The sequence below is a fragment of the Lipophrys pholis genome, assembly GCF_963383615.2.
Source record: "Lipophrys pholis genome assembly, chromosome: 15".
Classification (NCBI taxonomy): domain Eukaryota; kingdom Metazoa; phylum Chordata; class Actinopteri; order Blenniiformes; family Blenniidae; genus Lipophrys; species Lipophrys pholis.
Genome location: NC_137642.1, coordinates 13,298,487 through 13,309,463, shown reverse-complemented (window position 1 = coordinate 13,309,463; position 10,977 = coordinate 13,298,487). Strand labels below are relative to the sequence as shown.

Sequence of the window (10,977 nt, the reverse complement as noted above, 5' to 3'; positions counted from 1 at the left end):
GTGGAGAGGAGGAGAGAGAGAGAGAGAGAGAAAGAGAGAGAGAGAGGTGGACACTCCCAGACAGATTCAGAGAGTCAGTGGAGCAGCAGCCACTTTCCTCCAGTGCGCGAACTCGCATCAGCATCCTCCGCAGGTAGGATGCGCTCGAGCTACTATACTCTGAAGGCTTCTTGGTGCTATCTAACCGAGTCATTTCTTTCACCCCACACTCGTATCGCACTGCAGATGATTTTCGCCCGACGTGAATGAAACTTTTGTCTGTGTTCCAGGTTCAGCTCCGCCGCTCCGACACGAAAACAGGATGTTTTACTTTCACTGTCCGCCTCAGCTGGACGGGGAGTGCTGTCGCTCCAACACATGTGAGTTTCTCTTGTCTTTGATTTTTTTTACATCATATCTTCTGTATCATCTCATCCAAGCTGAAGTGATTTCTGATGTCTCTTCTCAGAGGCGTGATGTCAGAAGTTTGGGATTCAGCGGCGAGTGCGCACGGAGTGTGTGTTGTTGGGAGATCGGACAATAGGCCCGAGCAGATGTTTTTCTTTTATTCTAAGATATTTCGAACGATTGTTCTCAATTGATAATTCAAAGTAAACAAATCAAAACTATTTAAAAAAACAAACGAGTTTTTATTGTGAGGACCGGAAAGCTGCACCGTCAAACACTTTAAAACATGTTTCTCTAAAATTCAAACTTTGCGCGTAACGCGTGAACGCCTGACTCATTCCTGTGTATTTTTGTGTTTCTCACACAATTAAATATGAGCGTAGGGGTTAAGCGTGATCTCCCCTCTGCTGTGTCAATCTGTTGGCTGTTTGGTGGTTTCGCCCCGGGGCAGAAGGGGCGTTTTGTCCCGGGCACAGATGTTGGGTGTCATGGCTCTTAGCCCGTCATGGTTCCCCTCGGACACACAGCATCAATGTTTCATGCACCTAATGGAAATATAAACCATATCTGCTTGTGCCAATATGTATAATATTCTTCATGACGCATTTCTGGTTGATTCAAAGTTGCTGAATTGATTTAAACGCAAACTAAAATTGTGATCATTTCAGTTGACGACATTTACTTCTGCTGCCAAACTATATCTTTTTTTTTTTTTCTTCTTTTTTGTTGTTGTTGTTATCAACTCATTTTTCAGTGAACACAAGCGGATTTGGCAACCACGCCCCGGCTGACTTTGATGATGGATTTCTTCGCAGGAAACAGCGCAGAAACAGAACCACGTTCACTCTGCAACAGGTAATTAAAAAATATCGGGAAGAAGAAAAGGAGGAACGGGCCAAGCTGGAACTCCAGTTACACACACACACACACACACACACACACACACACACACACACACACACACACACACACACACACACACACACACACACACACACACACACACACACACACACACACACACACACACACACACAGTATTAAAAAGTAGGAAATTGATTATTAAAAAAAAAAAAAGTTGGCCAAGTTTTGACAATGAGGGACTTTGGCAGAGTTTTGCAGTCGAGATAATCATCACGGGCAAAAAAATTAAGGCCTTTATCACTGGCTGGACTACAAATCAAAAATCAATATCGTAATTGCTTTATATCTGAAAATATAAATGCTGGATTAAAAAAAACAAAAAAACCCTACATAAATTATTATTTGTCACTTCTAAGACTGCGTGGGCAAAAGTGTAAATTGCTTTCTAGACACATGTAGCCTTATTTGATGTAAAGCCAATGTTTGAGTTTATTTTAGTCTAATTTGTTGGATCCACGCAATAGCTTGTTTTTTCTTTCAAAATATAATTAATAAAAAAGATGTAGATAATGAAAGAAAGAAAGAAAGAAAGAAAGAACGAAAGAAAGAAAAGACATTTTGAAGTATGAATAGCTACGAGCAGACCGTGAGGATGAACCTTGCCTGTGGTCGTGCGTCCTGCAGCTGGAGGCTCTGGAGGCGGTGTTCGCTCAGACTCACTACCCGGACGTCTTCACCCGGGAGGAACTGGCCATGAAGATCAACCTGACCGAGGCCCGGGTGCAGGTACGTGTCCTGGCCACGTCTGACCATGCAGGAGAGGCTAAATTAAGCCACTCCGTCATTCCTGCGATGCACTTTAATAACATCAACATAATGGTTAATATTAGATTAGCTTGATTAATCGGTCATTCATAATTAACCAGCGATAATGTTCTTCACTAATTTGTCTTGGAGGCAGGGATACATCATCCACCCCTTTTCCCTGCATGTAAAGCCATGTGTGCTTTAAAAGTAAGAGGGGGAAAAGTCTGCAGACTCCTAAAACTCTTTTATTTTTTCTGTCTGTCCTATTCGGTCTCGCACAAACACACACACACACACACACACACACACACACACACACACACACACACGCACACACACACACTCTTGGAAAAACACAAACACACACCGCGCACCTTCATTTTGGCAATTTATATTCCACTCCTGCCCTGCACATATGCTCCGTTATAAACTTGGCCAGATGTAATTAAGTTATGTGTCCTGTATGTAATTTCCTGCATTCCAGATTTGCTTTCGGGTTTTGTTGTGCGCGGAGATCTAATTGTGGGAAATATAATAGTTTGCCTTTTGTTCCCCAGGGTCATCTTACTATCGCTTAAACCCAATGGCGGGGTTGATAATGGAATCCAGTGCTGTAAATTAGGGATTGTAAACAAATTATTCCTCTCCTAATCCGATTACCACATTCCTATTATTAAATCTGAACATGAATCCACCGCAGTATGCAGGGATATTAAACTTACATTATTATTAGAAAATAAATTTCCTTTCTGTTGTAGTGTTGTTGCCCCCCTTTTTGTAAAGTGTCAATGGGCCTCCCCCGCATTAAGAGCACTCCGCAAATTGAGATTAATGGAGCAATTATAGCCCATTCAGAGATGGGTGTGTGTGGGGGGGCGCGACTTCTAGCTGGAAGGTGCAGGGGTGAGATAAGTCCATTGCTTGTATTGTTGTCCTGCCACCAAAATGTTGTCCTTTCTTTATGCCGAATGAATGCATGTGTTTTGTTAGGCTGTTGACATCATTTATACCCTGGAACACAATGGGAAGGGATGCAGAGCACATGCACACCGACTCTAACCTCCATTCACACACATCATGATTAATGCCTGCTAGAACCAAGTCCTAATCGAATCTGATGTTGTCAAACAATCACTAAATAGGGAAATAAACGACTTCATCATAGCTGCCTCTCTCCCGGGCAGCACAACTGTCAGTGGGAAGTCATTAAAATATGATAATGAAAAATTGCTCAATTAAATGTTGTTATAGGCAGTGACCTTCATTCGATTAAGATAGCAGAACTTGGCTATATGTTTTCAGGTTCTCAGCTGCGTGGACGGTGAAGTTTTGGGGATAAGTCAGGGACTGAGGGCACTCAGAGTCCTCATACGGCAAATCCAGACACCTCTTCATATGCTCTTCACATAGTTCAGAAGAAAACCAAAAAAAAATAAACAAAAAAAATTCATTTCGATCAACTCTGGAGAAAATGATATTCACACCTGATTAGGAGAAAAATATACATTCTGAAAATTCCGGGAAAAAGAATATAAGGATTGCAGTTAATCCATTATGATTTTTGTCCATTTCTTCTTCTTTTTTTATTATTGCAGGTTTGGTTTCAGAACCGCAGAGCAAAGTGGAGAAAGACAGAGCGAGGAAGCTCAGACCCTGAAGGAGGGAAGGAGATGAGCGAAGGCACGCCTCCATCCCGCAGCATCAACTCTCAGTCCCCAGTGGATCAGGCCAGAAAGCAGAAGGAACCGCTGGAGATGCAACAAAGGTGAGGAAGGAAGACAGATAGACGATAGTTTGAGCTGTTACTGCGGCACTCATCTTGATACGAGGGTGTTGGCACAATAGAATTCCTGAAGTGGAGTTGCAGGCTGGCGCGTCACTGTAATTAAAATAAAATGATTTACACCGACAAAAGAGTGCCAGCTGCATTTCGTAGGAGATGTACACCACCTGTTCTCACTTTAGACCCCGAGAAGAAGGTACAGATTTTTGAAAACCTCCAAAAATTAAACTTAAAAAAATAAATTCAATCTACTTCCAAACAGCCAAACTCACCACAGGCAAACCAGATAGTTTATTCATTTTTCACATTCTTTCTGATTTTACACGGCCACCCAGACCTGCTAAACATTTGACTGTTTCTATAACAATGATACGAATTTATATTTTGGCTCTGATGTAAACATGACAACACAAAAAAACAAAACAAACATAAAATGTCTTTTTGGTTATTTTGATTCTGATTACAACCATTTAAGACACAAGTATCCAATAGTAATTGATATCTTTAAATGTGTAGGTGCACTAATAAAATCTAAATGTCAATTTAAACATTTTAACTAAACGTGTTTGTTTTCTCTAGTATCAACAGGTCGGTGGGTCCTGGTGGTCCATTCTTTCCATCTTGTATACCAGGTACACTCCTCAATTCCGCCACCTATGCCCAGGCCCTCTCGCAGGTCGCCACGCTCAAAGGTAAAAGTTTTTCTAATTATTTTCCAATTAGCACTACTTATAAAGATAATGACGATCTGATTCGTTTTGGAAATCTTGTCACAAATCCTGCTTTTCCCTTTCTTTTTTCCAGGTAATGGCTTGTGCTCCTGCTGTGTTTCTGACCCCATGGGCTTGTCCTTCCTGCCACCCTATGGTTGCCAGGGCAACCGCACCGCAAGCGTGGCCGCCCTGCGCATGAAGGCCAGGGAGCACTCGGAGGCCGTGCTGCAGTCCGCCAACCTGCTCAGCGCAGCAACTGGACCCGGTGTCCTTTCTGGAGTCGGTGTGAGCACAGCCGGGGTGGTGAGGCCCGCGGTGGGTCCTGCCATCGACGTGCCCGGCGCTGTCGTTAGAGGGGGAGACGGCTCCAGTCCCAGCCCGACCGCCAAGGTCTCGGTCCTGGGCAGCGGCTCTGACAAACATCCTCACTGCACCAAGGAGGCACTGGAGAAAAAATGAGGCACTGGACACAAACAAGGATGTACTGATACTCTAAATCTGTGTGATCGTGCCCGTTATTACTACTCCACTCTCCTCTGGTCTGATGACCGACCAAGCACAATGACTGGCCCGTCCAAAAACTGCCTGGAAACAAACTTTTCCGCTGTCACAATTTATGGATGCAAACATTAAAATATTTATTTGACAGTAAATTATCATTGTGAGAAATGCTGATGATTTGGGGCCTCGTCACCCCAATAAAAGCACAACTGTGGTTATGGATCTATATCTGTCTTCATGCGCTCTTGGACTCTGTTTGAAGGACTAACAGAGACGCAACACGTGTGCAACAAAGAAATGTTAGATAATGTGAATTTAAATAGTACATCTCCTCTGTGTTTCATTAAGAGGACGGATGCTTACATTGTGAATGTTACTGCATGTAAACTGTGTGTGTAGAGCTCCTGCCTGGACAGCGAGGGCTTTTTGCAGCATTTTTGGCAATATGACCGACACTGACGCCATCAGGTCTGTGATGGGCTCAAACAGTCGCCTCTCACTCAGTTGATTTTAAAGTGAAAGTGCACTTTAATATTAATCAGCCATCTTTTGTGTGTGTGTGTGTGTGTGTGTGTGTGTGTGTGTGTGTGTGTGTGTGTGTGTGTGTGTGTGTGTGTGTGTGTAAACATGTACATGTGCCAGAATACAGTATGTTGATGTGTGGACCGCGGGCAGGCCGACAGAGCAGCAGTTGTGCCTTCCACTCTGTTAGCACATCTGTAGCGCCAGCAGACAGGAGACACACCAGTCCTGTTGTGACATGTTCTTTAAAACAATTAAAGATGTAGTCGCTCATGTTCCTCTCCTGTTGCCTCTCGCTCCAGCCATCTGTTCTGTTACATTATTTATCAGCTTCCCTTAAAGCCAGGAGAGGAGCACAATTGTGACTCCTATCACTCATTTACTTTTAAGAATGCTTACCCTCTCTTTTCCTCTTTTGCCCACATTTAAGCTTTTTTTTTTTTTTTTTTAAATAAACCCCATTAAATGTGATGTATGCTTTTTATTCACGTTGAATTTACATCTTATATATATAATATATATATTAAATATATTTTCTCATCACCTCAGGGCTCCATACATCCTATGTTTATCACAGGCAATATATTTGTTGATTCATTATTCCTAAATTCCTCACCAGAATGACTCCTGAATAGAGGCTCAGCTGATCAGATTGAGAATACTTAACCGCGGCACACTCCAGTACTAGTTCGGCTGATTCAATTTGCGTCCTTGAGGATTTTCAGGAAATTACTTTTGATAGTCAATAACACAATTAAGTAAACTACACACACATTATCATGAATAATTGATAAGAAATTATGTATTACCATGAAGTACTGGTTCAATAATTGATGAGGCGACACCCTGGTGACACAGAAGAGGGAGATAATGTCAGAAGTCGTGCCAGGTTGTACATTGAGTACAGAGCGTCCTCTCTTTTTAACGACGATGCGTGTGTGTGTGTGTGTGTGTGTGTGTGTGTGTGTGTGTGTGTGTGTGTGTGTGTGTGTGTGTGTTTGCATGTTGTAAATAACTCAAAACTATACCAATAAAGTAACGCTTTTGCAATCTGAATTTAAGATTTTCTTTAAAGATTTTACAGATTTTTTTTCATTTCATAATTATCCTGTAATTATTAACAGAAAACAAGCCATTAAAAAAAAAAATTAATTTAAATGTGACAAAATAAAAAAATAAAATACATTTATTCAGTAAGTAAACAGTGTTTAGGCCTCTTCTAATGCAGGTACTCTGCTGAACCTATTGATGCATCGAAATAATATTACCAAAAACATTATTGTTCTAATACTTCTAATTTCTGCTTTAAGTGCATGAGAACGCTCCAGAGCATAGATGTTAAGCCCAGTGACATGGCAGCTAATGATAACACAATATCCTTATACAAATCAGTTCCCTCTCCCCAATGTACCAGCGTGGACAAGAGAATCCAGCAAACTCATACAAAAGACGTGAGAAACACATTCAATCTCCCCAAAATTGAATACAGCAGTTGTGGAATTTAATCATTAGCCAAAACAAAGGAAGCTGAAGTTATAATGACTCCGATCATCATTAAGTTCTGCATGGTGCCCATAATTCACTGCTTTAATATTTCATAAACAAGTCAAGTTGGTGTTGACATTCAGCTGTGCATGTGGCATCATTGATAATTTTCTGTCACCTAAAAAAAGTCCTGAGGCGGTTTTGTGGAGCATTGTTATATCAAATTAGCTGGAGAGCGGCCAGAAAAGCAGACAAACATGGTGAATATGGGGGACAGCAGTTGAACTCTGTTCTTACAGTGCAGTTAATGGGCTTCTTTTGTTGCAGTAATGAAATATTTTTTTTTTTTTTTTTTTTTGCAGGGATGTGGGGAAATATGTCCTGAAACAGGGAGCCGTTGTGTACATGCAGCCACCCTCAGACGAGCACAGACAATGTGAGCCCCGCGGAAAGACACAGTACACTCGAGAAAAGACTGCCGTATACATACAATACTTCTGCTTGACATTAGGTACCACCCCAAATTTTACTATTCACAGAGGCAGCATTCAGAGCCTGACACAAAGTGCTTTCAGGCCCGGTCCACTAAAGGGCCAAAAACGCCCCACCGAAGTATCATCTCTGCTTTTAATTCCTGCTACAGAGCTGATCAATAACCCAATCAATTAGAATCAATTAAGCTCATCTCTGAATGGAGATTATACAAACAAAGCATATCTTAATGCAGCGAGTAATGTGCTCATCTGCTGTCTGCCACATAACCACAGCTCTGCTCCCCCTTACTCAGCACACAGAAGAGCCTCCTCAGCATTTGTCATCAATGCCCACAGTCCTCAATAAATCCATACAAGAGCAAAGTTGGGAAGTTGGTTTTTTTTTCCATTTGAAAACTGGGGAGATGTTTCTGAAAGAATTGAAAACTTAGTATCAGTGAAAGGCCAAACCGAGCTGAGTGTAAGTTTGGCCACTAGAGGGACTTAGTGAGCAGGGAACTTCAGTGGAAGCTTCATTTCCAACCTCAATGTGGAAAATTGAGTATCTTGGATAATCACACATATTTTTTTCTTAGTTTCTTTTTTCAAAAAATGTATCATATGGCCACTATTTCATTTCATTTTAAAAATGAAATAGTGCTCAGTTGCAAAGGCCTAAAAGTAAATAGCAAAACACAATTTTAAAGTAGTTGTTCCCATACCATATTTAAACCATGTTGTCTTGTCCAGTTGGATTAAAAAAACAAAACGAAAAAAAAAAACGAAAATTGGATGTACAACGTGGAAAGGAAAATGGTGGATGAGGATGGTGTGTGGGTGGAGGGAAGAGATTGGTTGAAAAGGGATTACCTCAGCCTTTCCCAAAGTTTAGTGACCTGTATGCAAAACCATCTGTGTGTATAAATGTTGGTGTGTGTGTGTGTGTGTGTGTGTGTGTGTGTGTGTGTGTGTGTGTGTGTGTGTGTGTGTGTGTGTGTGTGTGTGTGTGTGTGTGTGTGTGTGTGTGTGTGTGTGTCAGTGGGGGTGGGAGGGTGGGGGTGGGGGGGTCTCCATTTGGGGCCATGTGTGTGTGTCCATCATCCCACCAGGCCGGCCGGCCCTGCACCCACCAAGAACCCTAGGAAAGTATCTGCTACAGCAATCTCCTATTATAGCAGCAGGCAGTAGGAGGGAAGGGGGACGAGGGTGGAAGGGAGAGTCACTCCCGCCCCTTCTTCTGCCTCATGGCCTTTTCTGCTGAGGGGGTGAGCATAGCTGTAGTCGGGGAAATTACACATCCATGATGTAAATACTGTATTAAGTAAACTGGAAGTGGATGATGAAATGAACCTCCCAGATATATCGCATGAAGTTATAAATCTCAGGGAATAGGAAAAGGTGTAAAATCATGTTAAACTTTGCAAAAAATGTGCATTTTGATAATTCTGTCAATAAAAATCTTCACAATAAATCAACTGTCATCCGGCAGGTAGTGACGGAGACCCACTTGTTGACACTACATAATGCTTGTCAGTTCTGTTCAGTGAAGAGGGAGCCACTCCTGGAAGTTATTTATGTCCTCCAGAAGGACATCCAAACCACAGCCACTCACCTCTGCACTTCTCGCCGTCTAACACTCACAATAATAACACATCTTCTGGAATTAACATTTGTTTTTCCTGCTTTGCGGCTCACAGACCCTTCAGCCAGCTGCCATGCTCTCCCAGTTTACTGACAGTTAGCTCGAGCTGCTAATGGCTTGCATGCAGGAGCTGTCCAGATTTATAAATAGTTGAGAGGCTGTTTGTTTCATCTGTCTGACACTCGACACCAGAGGATCTCGCAGACCCGAATGCAAGCTCAAGCCGTCATTCTGTCCCCAATGGTGGACACTCTCTCTGGGACAACTCCTCTATTTCTGTCTGTTCTCCAGAACTCAAGTTCATCTGCCCGCCGCTGGTCAAGAGCTTAAAGAAAGACCCAACCGTGGACTACGCAGAGTTTTTTTTGTTTAGTTTTTTTTTTTGCTTTGGACTGTTGCTACTAGGAAACACTGGATCTGCCAGAGAGGGTTTGTGTGAGGTGACAGGGCAGACAGCCTTTTTTGGGAGGAGGAAGCCTTCTGGGGAGTTTAAAATAAGGCCTGTGCGATGGATAATACAACCGAGAGGTAAGAAAGTGTTTGATCTGCTTTTTTCATTCACATCCCAAGGAAGGGGAAAATAATGCATGCAAAAATATTGAAATGTTTGAAAATATTATGAAGCTATGAATCCATCTGGAAAATTCAACCATGCAAGCATGCAACACGGTTTATCTTTAATGGTGGGAATTTTTCTTGTACTATGATAAAAGATTCAATGTTGAAAATCTATAAATGAGCGGAAACACACCCTGTACAAGTTAAGCTTTTGTGGAGATTTAATAAATTCTATAGACAGAAGTTAATTTTATTTAACAATATAAACGTTGTTAACTGAAGTGACCAGTATGGTGCCATTTGGTTTTCTTCTGGATTAGAGTCCCTGTGAGAAAGTGGACCCAGGTGTCAGGTTTTAGAGTTGAACGTCAGTCACTAGACAAAAATAAACTAGACAAAAATCACTGCCAGAGTTTGACACAAGTTTCTGATTGCATACAAAAAAATATTAAAACTGTATTTTTTTTTTAATGCTTTTCTCAGAAATATGCAGATTTTATTTATGTTGTTGCTCAAAAAACTGACTGCAGCAGCTTTTTTTTTCTAATGTTGAAAATTCTTGAAAACAGACAAACGACATCAAAACGCACACGGAAGTGTTGCAATTATTTTGTGTGTGTGAGGAGAAACGTGCATCGCCTTTTCAGTGCTTGCATTCACTTTTCTGATCATTAGTTTTGTCTGATGCTGTCTGTGTGAGCTGCTCAGTCCATCAGTGTGGTGAAACTCAGTTCTGTAGATGCCTATGAGATGGATGGCTTCCAGGTCAGAAGATATTAATGAACCACTTGATATTCTGAGCAAGGTGACGGCTGCCTGGCATCTGCACTATTTAACCACGACTTACCCATGATATTACCTCGCTGCTCCTAAATGTGCATGTGTGTATTTTTTGAACAGCAGTATAACAGCAAAAGCTGGTGATAAAAGCCTATCTATGAACATTTTGTTTCCCATCAATGTATTCAGTAAGATTCCCCTCATTTATCTCAATTTGTACTGCTATGCATATAAGATATATGATTCGATGCTTTGTGTAGTTCTAAAAGCTCAACGTATGCAGTACAGAGCAGCTGTTGGTGCTGAGTGAGAGTAAGATACAGATAGGCCTTGAATGCTTTAAACAGAAGGGTGCTGCTTTTTGAGTATGCTTCATTTTTACAGATTGCTTTCATTTCCGTGATACAAATTACATTTTGGATGACAAATCAGTTCACCTGCTTTATTCAATCTATTATTACT

At 41.6% G+C, this 10,977-nt stretch overlaps 1 protein-coding gene across 1 annotated transcript; it reads left to right on the top strand.

The window, feature by feature from the left end:
* Positions 1 to 301: 301 nt before the first annotated feature.
* drgx (dorsal root ganglia homeobox) lies at positions 302 to 5,013 on the top strand (the record flags this gene model as incomplete). Its single annotated transcript, XM_080482153.1, has 6 exons — positions 302 to 359; positions 1,142 to 1,242; positions 1,936 to 2,037; positions 3,654 to 3,823; positions 4,421 to 4,533; positions 4,646 to 5,013. The coding sequence occupies 6 exons, from the start codon at positions 302 to 304 to the stop codon at positions 5,011 to 5,013; spliced, it is 912 nt and encodes a 303-aa protein (XP_080338279.1).
* Between the last annotated feature and the right edge of the window lie 5,964 nt (positions 5,014 to 10,977).